This window comes from Megascapheus bottae, chromosome 10 (genome assembly GCF_031878675.1).
Source record: "Megascapheus bottae isolate mThoBot1 chromosome 10, mThoBot2.hap1, whole genome shotgun sequence".
Lineage (NCBI taxonomy): Eukaryota > Metazoa > Chordata > Mammalia > Rodentia > Geomyidae > Megascapheus > Megascapheus bottae.
Genome location: NC_143518.1, coordinates 66,868,451 through 66,884,453, shown reverse-complemented (window position 1 = coordinate 66,884,453; position 16,003 = coordinate 66,868,451). Strand labels below are relative to the sequence as shown.

The 16,003-nt window shown below is 47.2% G+C and overlaps 1 protein-coding gene across 1 annotated transcript in view; it reads right to left on the bottom strand.

The window, feature by feature from the left end:
• LOC150058661 (dynein axonemal heavy chain 14-like) overlaps positions 1-14,921 on the bottom strand; it is a 90,707-nt gene extending 75,786 nt beyond the window's left edge. Inside the window, 8 exon segments of the mRNA XM_090341651.1 lie at positions 645-721; positions 2,732-2,918; positions 3,266-3,334; positions 5,095-5,240; positions 8,824-8,877; positions 10,229-10,460; positions 11,439-11,692; positions 14,840-14,921. Of these exon segments, the coding sequence (XP_090197777.1) occupies positions 645-721; positions 2,732-2,918; positions 3,266-3,334; positions 5,095-5,240; positions 8,824-8,877; positions 10,229-10,460; positions 11,439-11,683 (1,010 nt within the window). The 5' untranslated portion in view covers positions 11,684-11,692; positions 14,840-14,921.
• Between the last annotated feature and the right edge of the window lie 1,082 nt (positions 14,922-16,003).

Below are 16,003 nucleotides of genomic sequence, written 5' to 3'. Positions count from 1 at the left end.
GTAACTTTTAATTTAAAAAATTTAATTTTTGCCAGTCCTGGGCTTGAACTCAGGGCCTGAGCACTGTCCTTGGACTTTCTCAAGGCTAGCGCTCTACCACTTGAGCCTCAGCACCACTTCCAGCTTTTTCTATGTATGTGGTACCGAGGAATCGAACCCAGGTCTTCCTAGAACGGCAGGCAAGCACTCTACCACCAGGCCACACTCAGCTCCAAGTCTGATCATTTTTATTAAGTTATTTCTCTTCTAAATAGGGTCTTTTATTCTACTATCTATTTCATTATATAAAGGTAAAGCACATTTTTTCTTAGTGATTTCATATATCTTTCTTCCTTTTCTTTGATTTTTTAATTTGTGTATATACTGGGAATTAAACTTAAGGCTTCACACATGCCAAGACAAGCATTCTAACACTCACACTATGCCCCAGGGTCTTTGTTTTTATTTTGTGCTTGAGACAGGACCTTGGACGCGCTGGGCTTACAGACTCAGCTTCTTTGATATAGAGATATAATCTCTACCTTTTATTTTTACTGTGACGTTCTGATTAACCTACTATTTTAACTTGCCTTCATTACATAGAATTCTACAAATGACTTTTCTGACTCTCTTGGACCTCATACTAAACGGGAACTTTGACTGACCGTTTAAATTCCTGCTTCTTCTTTTCTGTCATCACTAAAACTCTCTTCAAGGATCTCATGCCAAAATCATAATGATCCTGTAAAACAAAAACTTGAAACATCGGTGTTTGTAAGGCTTGTGTAGGAAAAGCAAAGCAGCTTTGAAGTAATTGACAAGAATGTGGAGTGCTGGGGAGGAGACGCCTCAGCGCCTGTCAGGCCCCTGCTGGGGCCTCTCCCCCCTCTCCACTCGCTCTTGGCGTAGTAGTTGTTTTTTTTAAATTAAGCTTGCATTACTTGTAGAGGGAGGTTTTCACTGTCACATTTCCACACATGCACACAGCATATCCTGGCGAGCTGGCCTCTTCTCCTTCCCCTGCTCCCTCTCCTGCCCACGGCCTCTCCCCATCTCCCCTCACCTCTGGCGCAGTCCCGTGGTTAGAGTCATGTTCTATCTACACACGCATGTGTTTGCATCTGTGAATGCATGTGCTCAGGGATTTGAGTGCCCTTTAGACCTTGCTTCTACAAATAAGTGGAAACTTGATAATTAGCCTTATGAACTTAGCGTGATGTTCTACGATTTCTTGTGTTTTCCCGTAGATGACGTGCTCTCCTCTTGTTTTACGGCTGTGTTGAAGTGCTGTGTTTTGTCTACCCCAGCTGGTTCCATGTGAACTTCACGGCAGTGAACACAGGTCTGTGAGTGTGTCTTGTGTCTACATCTGTCTTCCCCCGTGCTGGGGGCAGTGGTGAGGTGGGTCTCACTAGGTTTACGTCTATGAAGTCAGAATCTTCCCTACGATTTACTATAGTAGATTTAAAGTTTCAGGTCTTTGAGGTATTTTATATATTTGGAGTTGATTTTGTATACAGGGAGATACAAGAAGATAAACCAGTTTTGCCAGCCCTGTTTGTTAGTCTCCAGTGCCTGTAGCTCTAACTTTTGTCCTGCTCCATTGTTCTCTGGGTTTGTTTCGCGCCTGTGGGTGCTGTTTTCTGTTCTGTGGCTGTGCAGTGTATGTTCAAGTCTGGCATCAGGACACCCCACATTGTTTTTTTCACTCGGGATCTTTGATGCTTCCCTATGAATTTCTATTTCTGTGAAGAATTAAATTGGTTTTGATTCAGTGGTATTGCACTGAATCTGTGGATTGCTTTTGGCAGTACGATCATTTTTTTTTTTTATAATCTGCCAATCCACAAGTCTTTCCATCGTCTGCTGTTTTCTTCCATTTCTCCTTTTCAAGGTTTTATAATCTTAATTGTGGAGGTCTTTCACCTAGCCAGTATGTAAGTATTTTATTATTCTTGAGGCTATTGTAAACAGAACTATTTTCCTGGTTTCTTTCTCATCTTATTTGTTACCGGTATGAAGAAAAACTATGGATTTTTGATTGCTGACTTTTATATACTGTTACGTTTCCAAAGGAGTGTTTAAAAAAAGATCAAGAAGTGTTTTGAGGACTCTGTGGGGTCTGTTAGTTATAGTATCATGTTGTTGCAAGGATAAGAATAATTTCATTTATTTCCAACTTGAATCCCGTTTGTTTTTCTCATGATTTACTGCTCTGGCTAGAAATTCTAGTGCCATACTGACTGAGCAGGGGGAGAGTGAGTGTCCTTGTCTTGTTTCTAACTTTAGGGTCTCTTAATTTCCTGATTTCCATTTCCTCCTCATCTAATGTGATATTGGCTATATAATAGGTTTACCATGTAGAACCTTGATTCGGCCTGGGGACAGTCCATTGATTTCTAGTTTATTCAAAACCGTTATACAATGATGTTAATTTTTATTAACTCTTCTTTCTATGTCAAGATGATTATGCGATTTTTGCCTTTGATTTCATTTATGTGATATATTATACACATGTGAACCATCACCTCCAGCTTGATGAAGCATATCTAATAAAACACACAACTGAAAGCTCATCATAGTTTCAGATAAAGTTAAATTTACCCATAACTACAGTATCTGCTTGTTTTTTTGCCTGGGCCGGCCTCAGATCTCACTCCTCCCCTTTCTGGCCTCTGCCTGCCGCGTTTACAAGGACGGGACATTACGCGTGTATATCCCCTTTACTCGTCTGAGAAGAGCAGTTCCTTACCTGCGGTGAAAGCTGCTTGCTAGCTAATTCATAAAGATGAACGACCTTTTCCGAGAGCAGCTTTGCAGATTTGAAGCCAAATGAAAACAGTATCACTTCGGTGATGATTTGAAAGTTAGGTGCCGTCATTATCATGGGGCGGAACAGGGCTTTCAGGTTGTCTGGGAGCTCCACTCGACCTCCGTAACTCCAGGGCAGAGGAGGAGGCAAGAACGACAAGAGCGACACGTCACCCTCCAGGCCCGGGGGTCTTTACCGTGAAGTGGCTGCACGGTGCTGGACCACCTCGTTCGTGCCATCGGGTCTGGGAAACCACGTCTCTGCCCCGCTCCTCCCCAGGCTCGCTCCGCTCTAACGTGGTGCCCCTCCACATCAGTGCCACATCCATTCTGACAACAGCCCACCTGCGCCTTTCTTGCTGGGTACTCAGAAACGGAAATGTCCGCTGGCCGGGGGAGTGTGGGAGCGCCATGGGGTCCGAGGGTCTGAGGGCTGGGGAGTGAGGCAGGGATGTCGCCCGTCTGCTCTGCTTACCTGGGGTTTATGGTGATAAACACTGCACAAGACATATTCAGGCGCATGTCTTTTCCATCCAGTACGAACCTGGAAGACATGGCAGCAGTCACCACGAGATTTGGTTCTTTCCAGACAATGGCGGTGGGAGTGGGTTCCCCTCTGTGCCGTGCTTAGTCCAAACACCACTCCCTAGAAACAGTGCAGGGAGACCGAAGGAGGGACCATGCTGGCCGGGGACGCACGCTGGCACACAGGAGGACACGGGCTCCTCAAGGGGATCCAGAGGGCCCGTCTTCATGCCAGAGGGCTCCATTTGCACAGATGACACAGGCAAGAATGAGGGATGGTGTGGGAGGACAGAAGCCAGGAATGGGAGCCACTTCCTAGTCCAACTTCAGACAGCCCCCACGCAGGCTCCAGACTCCAGAGAGACAGACAGACAGCCCCCACGCAGGCTCCAGACTCCAGAGAGACAGACAGCCCCCACGCAGACTCCAGACTCCAGAGAGACAGACAGCCCCCATGCAGCCTCCACACTCCAGAGAGACAGACAGACAGCCCCCATGCAGGCTCCAGACTCCAGAGAGACAGACAGCCCCCACACAGGCTCCAGACTCCAGAGAGACAGACAGACAGCCCCCATGCAGGCTCCAGACTCCAAAGAAAGAGACAGCCCCCACGCAGCCTCCAGACTCCAGAGAGACAGACAGACAGCCCCCATGCAGGCTCCAGACTCCAAAGAAAGAGACAGCCCCCACGCAGCCTCCAGACTCCAGAGAGACAGACAGACAGCCCCCACGCAGGCTCCAGACTCCAGAGAGACAGACAGCCCCCACACAGGCTCCAGACTCCAGAGAGACAGACAGCCCCCACACAGGCTCCAGACTCCAGAGAGACAGACAGACAGCCCCCATGCAGGCTCCAGACTCCAAAGAAAGAGACAGACAGCCCCCACACAGGCTCCAGACTCCAGAGAGACAGACAGCCCCCACGCAGCCTCCAGACTCCAGAGAGACAGACAGCCCCCACGCAGGCTCCAGACTCCAGAGAAGGAGACAGACAGCCCCCAAGCAGGCTCCAGATGCAGAATTGGCTTTGCGCTGCAAATGCCTGAATCAGTTTTCATTGTAAGCCTGCCCAACTTCCACTACCGACATGCTATAATTTAACAAATTCCCAATTTTCACTTCAGTGAAGCATATTAACCTTTACCTTGCTGTTCGGAAAACATATTTTCACAAAATTCATAGCAGAGAAACACATAGAAGATCACATGCTTTAAACACAATGGATGATTATGCAGGACAAACTTCTCCACATTAAGTGACTTGCAAAAGTATGTGCAAACATTTAAAGTCCTGATTTTTTATTTTTTTCTGTGCACCAGTACTGGGGCTCGAACTCAGGGCCTCATACTCTTGCTTAGCCTTTTTGTTTAAGGATCATGTTCTACCACTTGAGGCATACCTCCATTTCTGGCTTTTTGCTGGTTAACTGAAGTCTCTTTGATTTGGCTGCCTAAACTAGCTTTGAACTTGATCCTCAGACTCAGTCTCCCAAGTAGTTAGGATTACAGGCATGAGCCATGGTACTGGCTAAGTATTTGAATTTTGACTTATTATTTTCTGGCCCTGCTTGGTCAGAGCCATATGTAATAGATGCATGAGTAGGGCACGCTTCCTGTAAATTTTTCATGTTATTTGGTAAGAAAGGAAACAGTGCACACTCAGACATCCCTGTGGGCACACGCTTTAAAAATGAGGAAACACGAAAACCCCAAAGACCCAATACTTGCTGAAGAACAACACTGGACAGTAATTAGACGCACAGTCAGGATTAAACAGCACCTGATGGAGTAGTTGTCTTTTGCTGCCTTGATTTCTAGGATCTGGGAGGCGATGACCGAGAGGACTTCCACATCGAGCAGGTTGAATTCATCAAAGCAGCACCAGGCTCCAGACTGAACCAGGCCGTAGAAGAACCTTCCCAGTACCTTAAAACCATTGGTCACACAAACAACACAGAATGATCTCAAAGCAGGTCGCCACGCTCTGCCCAGGACCTGAAGTGGGGGCCTCTCCCGTCTCCTTTCTCCTGCACCCTGGGGATGGAATCAGCACACAGGGGACAACACAGGGCAGGGCAGGGGTGTGGTGGTGACGCCACTGGGACACAACAGGGACACACAGTGAGGACATGGCCAAGGCGAAAGGTGTACAGAGGGGCACGGCAAGGACAGGGGTGTCCCATGGGGTGCAGTGCGGCCTCAGGGGGCACATGCTGGGGCCAGCTGGGCAGCAGCTCCTCCCCCTCCATCCCCCACCCCCTCCTCCTCCTCCTCCTTTCCTTCCTCTTTTCTTTCTGTTTTCTCTGTTCAGCGTCTTCCTTACTCCTGACACCTGTGAGCCCACCACATCTGCAGAGAGACACAGACCAACAACTCCGGTCTGAAGGTTGGGAAATGACTGAGAATCGGACACAGACAGAGCTCAACCGCTGCCTCCTGCAGGGGCCTCCCCCAGAGAGCCCGACGGGCTTCACCACGCTGGCCAGCAGACTCCAGCAGCACAGTCTCACCTCCATGCTCCCCTTCTCCACCCACAGGGAAGCACCCCACACCCCACGCAACCAAGAACAGCACAGGGGGCACTCAACAACGGGGACCAAGAGAGGCCAAGCAAAGGGGTCATAAAGCAGTGGTGAGAGACATGGCCAATGAATAAAAGAACAGATCCAGGAGAAAACGGACCAGAAGACCAAATCAGGAAGAAAATGCAGCACATGGGCCGGAAGCATGGCCTAGTGGTAGAGTGCTCGCCCAGCAGGCATGAAGACCCAGGTTCCATTCCTCAGTACCACACACATAGAAAAGGCCGGAAGTGGTGCAGAGGCTCAAGTGGTAGAGCTCTAGCCTTGAGAAAGTCCAAGGACAGTGCTCAGGCCCTGAGCCCAAGCCTAGGACTGGCAAAATAAAATAAAAAAATAGGAAACGCAGCACATAAAAAAAGAATACCAACAAGGAGATAGAAACTGTGAAAGGTTCCGTGAAAGGTGTTAAGAAACAACATCACAGAAGACCTTGGAACCAGAATATCTGGAGTTGAAGATAAAGCAGAGGAACTAGAACAGTCAAAGGCATTGGAAAAACAGAATATGCCAAAGAGACATTCAAGAATTAGCAGATTTGGCAAAAAAATCAACTCTACATATAATTGGAATAGATGAGAGGTAAAAATCCAATCCAAAGGCATTGAGAACCCATTCCTAAAATAAAACAGAAAACCTTCCCGGATTCGAGGAGGAGAATCTCACCCGCAGGACAGAGACATGCAGAAACCCCGGCAGACAGCCTGGAGGAGCCATGCTCCAGACACATTGCTGTACTACCTGCACTTCAACAGGGGTGATTTTAAAGGCAGCCACATTAGAGAGGGAACTTTACCACAATGGAAACAAAGTGAGAATAGCTGCAGAGTTCTCAACACCAACCCCGAAGGCAAGGAGCGCCTGCAGAAGTATGATTCGGCTCTGAATGGCGGCCACTGCCTCTAGGACGCCGCGTGAGGCTGCCATGCACAGCCTCTTCTAAGTGCTGGGAAAACCGGGCTCCATAGGTAGAAAACTGAAATTGAAGCCATTTGTCATCGTGTGCTAATACCCACTCAAAGTGGCAGTCCTGAAACTCGGACTCTACTACAAGAGGAAGTAAGAGAATGTAAGAATTCAGGGGCATAGGCAGGAACTTTCTGAAGAGTCCCAGGGTCACGGCAAATACGACAGGGACTTCACTAATGGGACTGCATTAGGCTAAAAAGTTTCCGCACAGCAAAGGACTTAGATACTAAGCTAAAAAGACACCTACAGACTGGGAGAACTTCACCATCTACGCATGCAACAAGGGTCTAATGTACAGAAGAGAGGGATCAGGACACCGATCCTCCATCAAGAACTTAATAAGTGGGCAAAAGAGGTGAATAGATACTTCCCCGAAGAAGTAAGAATGGCAATAAACACACAAGACATGCGAAACATCCCTGGACATAAAGGAAATGCAAACCAAATCAACTCTGAGATTCTATCTCAGTTGGATTGGCCAGCATCGAAAAATCACATAGTAGCAATAGGAAAAAGGGAGTTTTATGACACTGTGGGACTGCCATGAGTACCCAGAGTGCCACAAGCCAGGGTTCAGTAAAGACGTGTGCACATCTATGTGCACAGCAGCCCTGTTCACAATAGCCAAGTTGTGGAGACAGCTTCCCTGAGTGGGGCAAGAAAGTGTGGCATATATACACAATGGAATTTTACTCATCCATTAGAAAGAATAAGATTATGTCGTTTGCCAGAAAATGCATCAAATAGAACACATTATGGTACATAAAGTAACCCAGGCTCAGAGAGACAAATGGTGCATGTTTTCTCTGACAAGTGGAAGCTAGATTGAAAATGCAACTCAACATAATAACTTAGGCAAGGCTGTGCATTTACTCACAAACAAGCTGACTAAAGGAAGGGAATCCCAAAGACATAATTCCTCTGAACAGCTAAAGTACTGTTTATCAAAACAAACTCAGGGAACTGCAAGCATTCTCGGGGTGTTTAGGGGAGCACAGAGGTGGAGGGAGGAAGGATGAACAGATGCAGTGGCTGTATTCAATACACACTACGTAAAAACAAACCGTGCAGATTGTGGACTGGGGGAGAAGGAAGGAAGCATGGTACCCCGTTCCGATCCATGGAAGTGTAACCCTTTACACAGCCACTAAATAACAACAGAAAAATGAAAGAAGCCGGGCGCGGTGGCTCACGCCTGCAATTCTAGCTACTCAGGGGCTGAGATCTGAGGATCAAGGTTCAAAGCCAGCCTGGCCACGTAACGTGTGAGACTCTTATCTCTGGAAAACTGGAAGTGGCTCAAGTGGCAGAGCACAAGCCTTGAGCTAAGAACTCAGGGACAGTGCCCAGGCCCAGAGTTCAAGCCCCACAATAAAAAAAAAAAAAAAACTGACCAGCCAAATGACATATCCTTGGGTTGAAGACAGTTTAAGAAGCCAGTGATTTTTACCAGGAGTATAACAGGAAAGAAAAGGAAATGAAGAAGAGCAAAGCCGTCAGACCTGGAGGAGTACACAAGTGAGTGCCCGCCAAGGCAGCAGATCAGATCTTGTCTTTATTTATTCACCATGGATTGTTTGTGTTTAGCAAAGTAAGTCACAGGGCTGAAGATTCTAAGTGGCTTAGCTCTCACTGTGTTTTCATGTTAATCATAGACTTCTTTCCTTTAATTATGTTTTCAGTAAGTGAATATTTAGGATGACCTAAACACTGAAACTAAGGGGTTCACCTAAACTAAAATCAAAGCTATCTGATACTTTGAGTTTCTCTTACACTCTAGGTCTATTTCACTCTATTAGCGTCAAAGGGTGATAGCGTTTCTAGTCCTTCAATATTCAGTATCTCTTTAATGCTTAATACTGATGAGAATGGCTAATATCCTAATAATTAACATTGTTTATCATTCTTAAATTATTTTCTTTGTACTTTACTTTTCCCTAGAGATTATGTTTAAGAATTACCTTATAATCCAAGTCTTCAAAGCAGCTGAACAAGACACAGTGTTTACCCAAAGCCTGGAAAACAAACGTATTATCTCAATATAGTTCTTTAATTATGCCAAAAAACAATAACATCATATGTTCCAGAGCAATAAAATGTCTTTATTACACTTTTGAGAACACTTTGCAGTGTGAAAAGATGCATTAAATACCAAATCCATTTCATCAGGTTCAATAGAGTATAAATAAATAAATAAATATAGTACCAAGTCATATTTTTACTCAAACCCTCCATTTAAAAAAAGAAAAGAGGAGCCAGGAGTTTGGCCTAGTGGATAAAGTGCTTGCCTAGCATGCATGAAGACCTGGGTTCAATTCCTCGGTACCACATACATAGAAAAAAGCCGGAAGTGGTGCTGAGGCTCAAGTGGTAGAGCTCTAGCCTTGAGAAAGCCCAAGGACAGTGCTCAGACCCTGAGCTCAAGCTCAGGACTGGCAAAAAAAAAAAAAAAAAAAAGGAAAGAAAAGAAAAGAAAAGAAAAAGAGCTAAGTATTGATGGCTTACATCTGTCACCCTGGCTGCCCAGAAGGCTCAGATCTGAGGAATGGTTCCAGGCCAGCCTGGGCAGGAGAGTCCAATTAACCCCCAAACAGCTGGAAGTGGAGCTGTGGCTCCCAAACACATGTGGAGTGCCAACCTTGAGCCAAAAAGAATGGAGAAAGTGGCCAGGTCCTGGGTTCAAGCCCAGCCTGGAAAACTATACTCTGCTTCCTTCACATGTTCAGACAGGTCACCTGATACCAGTCGAGGCACCACAGGCATTCAAAACCTGACTGCTGCAGGCCGGTGCACGCCAGGCAGGGGTCAGAGGGGGGCTCACGCTCAAGGCCAGCCTGGGCGGGGGACAGAGGGGAGCTCACGTTCAAGGCCAGCCTGGGCAGGGGACAGAGGGGGGCTCACACTCAAGGCCAGCCTGGGCAGGGGACAGAGGGGAGCTCACGTTCAAGGCCAGCCTGGGCAGGGGACAGAGGGGGGCTCACGCTGAAGGCCAGCCTGGGCAGGGGACAGAGGGGAGCTCACACTCAAGGCCAGCCTGGGCAGGGGACAGAGGGGAGCTCACGCTCAAGGCCAGCCTGGGCAGGGGACAGAGGGGAGCTCACGTTCAAGGCCAGCCCGGGCAGGGGACAGAGGGGAGCTCACGCTCAAGGCCAGCCTGGGCAGAGTTCCTGGGAGCCCAGCATGTCCCATCCTCAAAGGAAATCGCGACTGGAAGCATGGCTTAATTAGCATAGCACTGGCCTAGGGTGTGCAGAGCCCTGGATTCAGTCCCCAGCACTACACACACACTGATGCCACTGAATGAACGCACTTGCTAAATGCAGCCCACGGCTGCAGTGAAACGTTGCGTCACGGGAGAAGACTCACCTTGGCCAGGTCTTTAACCGTCTCCGTCTTCCCCACGCCGGCAGGGCCGGCCGTGCAGCCACCCAGGTGCAGGCTCAGCGCCCCCAGGAACGTCAGCCAGCATCTGTCCGTGAGGGGCGTCACCACCAGCCGGCGTGAGCAGCCCAGGTACTCGCAGCCGTAGCTGAAGCTGGCGTCGCCCTGCGTCACGTAGCACAGCTTTTGTTTTTCATCCCATTTATACTGCAAGTGTCTGAAAGCAAAGTTTTTGAATGTTCATGTAGACCCAGGTAAAATGACTTCCTTCACACAAAGAAATCTAAGAAGGTTTAACAGTGGGACATGATTTATCAACGCAGACAGAAGCCAAAACGTTAAAATGAATGAGATGTGGTATAAAGTTCACCACGTTTACAAATCAGATGGTGGTGGCACGTGAGATCACACACACTGCTCGCTGCCGTGTGGGTTCCTATGAGGAAACTGAAAGATAGCTGTTACATTTAAGTATCCAAAACTCTGGAGGGGGCCCGTGGCTCTCGCCTGTAGTCCCCGCCACTCAGGGGGCTGAGGAATGCAGCTGGAAGCCAGCAGAGCAGGAAAAGTCCACCCTAAAATGCACCAGGGAGCTGTGGCTCTGGTGTGAGTGGCCGGGCCAGGCCCAGACACAGACACCAGCCGGCGGCTGTCGGGCTGGGGGGTCCTGTGAAGGGCGTGAACTGTGCAGCCAGGGGAGAACCCCGAGAGACCATGAAATCCCATTCTTGCCCGGCCTTGCAAAGTCTTAGACAAGAAAAATAAATAAAAAACAGATTAAAACTTTTAGAAGAAAAAAAAAACCCTTTTAAATGAAGAGTTCCGACTTAACATAGGAACCTAATGCTTGGTCGCCTTGTCTCACCGAGGCAGCCTCTCGCCCTCTGCACCTTCGGGGTTTCACCAGAACGGAGCGGAAGCAGAGGAGGTGCTGGGCAGGAGCCGACACCACAGGGAGAGAGGCAAGAGGGAGCCCCACTCCTCACCAGAAAACGCTCCTTGGATGAGTGGCAAACAAGAACACCGTCCCATTAGAAAGACAAACGGAAAGAAGTGAAAATGTGGACGGAGGCCGGAGAGGGAAAGAAGGAAGTGCAGGAATGGGCTGCAGCAACGGGCCGAGGCCTGGACGTGAGAGAACCAATTTATCATCTAACATGGTCATGAGACGCACACTTAGACTTCTATCACCCACCTTGTCCACTCAAAATCCTCCACACTGATTATGTTTTTAAGTAGTAAATCCATCACAATATCTCTGCTGTGAACAAAATGGGTAACCAAGGCTTCCAGCACAATTTTTGTTCGAGAATTATTAGTACTCAACCCGATCAGCTCTGCAATTTCTTTTAGGTGGCAAATCACACCAATATGGACTTTTTCCAACTCTTCTATTGGATTAGGACTCATAAAACTTCTGTTACAATCGTTATGAAACATGATGTGACTCTGAAAAAGTCAATGATACATACATGAATCGAAACATATCTCTTTAAAACACATTTTTATGAAGTATGTGTGATAGTCGTAAATATGCACGCACGCGTGTGTGTGCATGTGTGAAGGGGAGAGCTTAAGTCTATGTACGTATTTGAAGGCTACAGACTGAAATGTGGTGGATGCTTGTGCTAAGGCAGGGGTGTGTTGAGAGTTTTTTATGTATGCTCCTGTACTGTTGTTACTTAAGATCATTCTTCAAGAAAAATCCATGCTGAGGGAGATTGTGAATGGTGTGTTCCATTTTTTTTATTTGCTTATCTACTTAAAGAACAATTGTTACTCTATTTTGGGTAAGTCATCCTGAAATTCTCACATAAAGACATCCGGAGGGAGGTCACCATACCTGCAAAGATGCCCTTACGTCTCCCCGAGAGATGCCTCTTACGTCTCCCCAGGGAGATGCCTCTTACGTCTCCCCCAGGGAGATGCCTCTTACGTCTCCCCAGAGAGATGCCTCTTACGTCTCCCCGAGAGACGCCTCTTACGTCTCCGGCAGAGCTCCCCTCTCTATGACATGTGCAGCAAGTCCAAGACAAAGTGGGAGACGCGTGAACCTTGGAAAGGCCGATCCACATCGAAGCACTTCTGGAGCAGATGCCATTTGTTTCTTATTGTTAGACATATGTGGAACACCAGGGATCTAGGGAAGATCCCTTGAAAGTACGAGTTCGATTATTTCAATTTACTAGAGAAATACGAGATCAACTCATTATTTTTGCCATCTTGTCCAGAACGGCTGAAGAAGTCTTTCAGATGAAGGCAGGATTCCTTCAGTCAAATGGACAGTACAAAGGACAGAGAAAGTTGACAGGAACCATCTCTGTCTGCAAGTCCAGATTAATTTAGAAAGCTATTGTGGTTTATCGAGGTGAAGTAAAAAGATGTGGATAATTCTTATTTTATTTTGCCAGTATGAGCACTCAGGGGCATGCAGCCCCTCTGCTTTACTTTCTCTGTTAGTACTCTGCCAGTTAGGCCAGGATCTCACCCAGATTTGCTAGTCATTTTTAGAGACGGAGCCTGGGGACTTTTCAGGTTGGGAGGATACTGAGCCATGACCCTCAAGGTCTCAGCCTTCTAAGTAGCTAGGGCCCCCAGCATGAGACAGTGGCATCTATGTGTGAACATATTTTTCACCAGGCCAAACAACGAGAAGTATGTTTTAAAAACACTCGCTGACAGCAACTCATGGCAACATGGTTTCTACTAAGACCACTGCAGAATAACCACTGTCTCTAACCAGAGGCGCAGCTCCAGTGATGGAGTACCTGCCTTGGCAAGCTTGAGACCAGCGTAGGGCCCGTTAACAATACATGGTAAATGACAGGCGCAGAGTCTTGTGCCTGCCTCGCCAGCTGCCTGGGAAGCAGACTGTGGCGGGAGAGCAGCCCAGAACCAAGGAAAACACAGTTCATAAGAACCGTTCTCAAAAAGTCCAGTGCTGAGGTTCACAGCATTATGTCATCTATGCGTGAGGCGAGGTAGGGGGACTGCAGAGACACGCAAGGCCCGAGTTCTAGTCCCAGTGGTATCCAAAGACAAAACAAAAACTAAAATCCAGCTCCTACTCTCATACTGAGCTTCATAACTAACGCCATGGCAGCCTTTAGACCTACCTAGAGCTTTTAAAATTATGGCCGTCCCTTCTTTTCAAATGAACGACTCTTCTAGACAAAGGTCAGAGAATGAACAGGAATCTGTCCCCCTCGGCTCCCCCCTCCTCCCTTCTTCACACCCTTCTGGCCACTTATCATCCGTTATCTCCGTGGATTTTCCGTTTGCTTGCTCCTTAGCCGTACTTCGTACAATCTGCTTGCGAAGCTCTACCATTCCTCTGGCTTCAACAAAACAACCTCCGTGTGGACAATGTTCTCGCTCATGCTCTCCTGGTCTCCAGGAAAGCCAGTACTGCAAATGTGTGTGCAGAAGAAGAATGGCTTCACACGAAGACGCCTGGGCTCCCAGCCCCAGAACCACGGCTGTGTCACCCCACAGCAAACGCGGATGCACTGGGAAGCACGGGGTGGCAGGGCTATGAGGAATTATTTAAGTGAGTTCCAGATAATCACGTCTGTCTTCAGAACTGGAGAATGCCTTATATTCGGAGGATGGAAGGACACAGGGAGGACCAACCATGCTCTTTTTGAACATAACTACAAGAACGTGGAGACAGCCAACACCGGTGACATCCAGACCACAGAGCTATCAGGTGTCCTGATCTCAGCTTGAAGGCCCATGGGTGTCTCCTGACTTCCTGATCTCAGCGGAAGGCCATGGCTGTCTTCTGACCTCCTGATCTCAGTGGAAGGCCATGGCTGTCTTCTGACCTCCTGATCTCAGTGGAAGGCCCGTGGCTGTCTTCTGACCTCCTGATCTCAGTGGAAGGCCCGTGGCTGTCTCCTGACCTCCTGATCTCAGTGGAAGGCCCGTGGCTGTCTCCTGACCTCCTGATCTCAGTGGAAGGCCCGTGGCTGTCTCCTGACCTCCTGATCTCAGTGGAAGGCCCGTGGCTGTCTCCTGACCTCCTGATCTCAGTGGAAGGCCCGTGGCTGTCTCCTGACCTCCTGATCTCAGTGGAAGGCCCGTGGCTGTCTCCTGACCTCCTGATCTGAGTGGAAGGCCCGTGGGCGTCTTCTGACCTCCTGATCTCAGTGGGAGGAGACCTGTGCTGCCTTCTAACTCACAAAGCTCTAGTATTATTTAAATCTGTCCATTTCAATATTACATTTTCAGCATCATTTAATGTTATATATCTAACTTTATAAGGCTACCATATTTGTAGTTACTTTTAAATGACAGTTAAAAATAATTTGTAAAATACAATTTGTGATACCTCTGTAAAATAATTCGTGGCTCATTTTTATTCACTATTACATTCTGAAAAAAATTTACACTGTAGAAAATATGAATTATGTAGTCTCTATCACATATATCTAGAATTAACTTTTGTCTATGTTCTTGTGATCTATACATGTTTCCATCTTATTTTTAATGTACTTCAAGGTAAGTGACAAGTGTTTGTCCTCTTCCTAAGGCTCCTTTGCCCTGGAGCCCCAGCCTGAAATCCCCTGCCCGCACGGGAGCCGTGTGACTTACCACCGTGAGGACCACCTGTCCTGGATGTGACACCACCCACAGAGGAAAGTCCTGCTGGGTCCAGTCTTCAACCCCTTGATTCACAAACCTAAAAACAGAATGCATTTTCATTATCTGAGTCCAGCCAGTGGTCACAGGCATTTAGAGGCAAGTCTGCCAGCTCAGGAGAATCCCCACGACTGCGGGTAGCTCTGCACCCGTGTCCATGCAGCCCGAGAACACCTGTGCTGCTCTTACCACCCTTCTAGTCCTTGACTCTCTGAGACAGTAAAAGCGCGTACCAAATTAGAAAAACACTCAAATTAGCCTTCAGGTTGTAAATGATACCAAGAGCAAAATCTGGATATAAAATATTTTCTAGAGTAAAATGCTGGCCTGAAACTGTAAGTAACTCTTCAAAGTAAAGCCCTGCATTTGGTTTTAAAAATAATTATCATGTAGAAGACACTGATGCTTCTATACTGATGTAGAAGTATTGATGCTTTTACATTTTGTTGTGATTGTTCATCAAATCTATTACTTTTATTGTCGTCTTTATCATTGTGGCTAAAAACGAAGCACGTTTATACAATCGTTTTCTTTTCTTGTTTGTCAGTCATGGACTTGCACTCTGGGCCTGGGCACTAGCCCTGAGTCTTTAGCCCAGGGCTGCCGCCCCACCCCTGAGCCACTGCCCCACTTCTTGGACAGGTTCACACTGCGAAGCCCACACAGGTTGGCCTTCCGGTGACGACAGTCTCCCAAGTGCCGGGCAGTGCGGATGTGCTACTAAAGTAACTTTATACGCACCATGTGTCCACATCCATGGATAAAACCAACATCGGATTGAAGATTGTCTCTAATACACACACCACCAGGTGCTTTCTGAAAAGAGTACTTGAAGATGCGTATAAAATGTAAACGAATGTAAGTAAAATTTACAATATCGGATCTATGATGTAGTAATGGATACTTTTCAAATAAGTGTATGACTCAACCTACAACAGGATTTAGAAATACAATGCCAAAGGATGTCAATAGGGTTGTGGTGAGCAGGGGAAATTATGAAGTAAAGAATGTATTAGCGAACAAATTGGAGATATTTATTAAATGTAGGCTTCAATAAAAAATAAGGTTCATGAAGGGCTGCGATTTTGCTAGTGTCTAGTAGATGTTTATAATTGC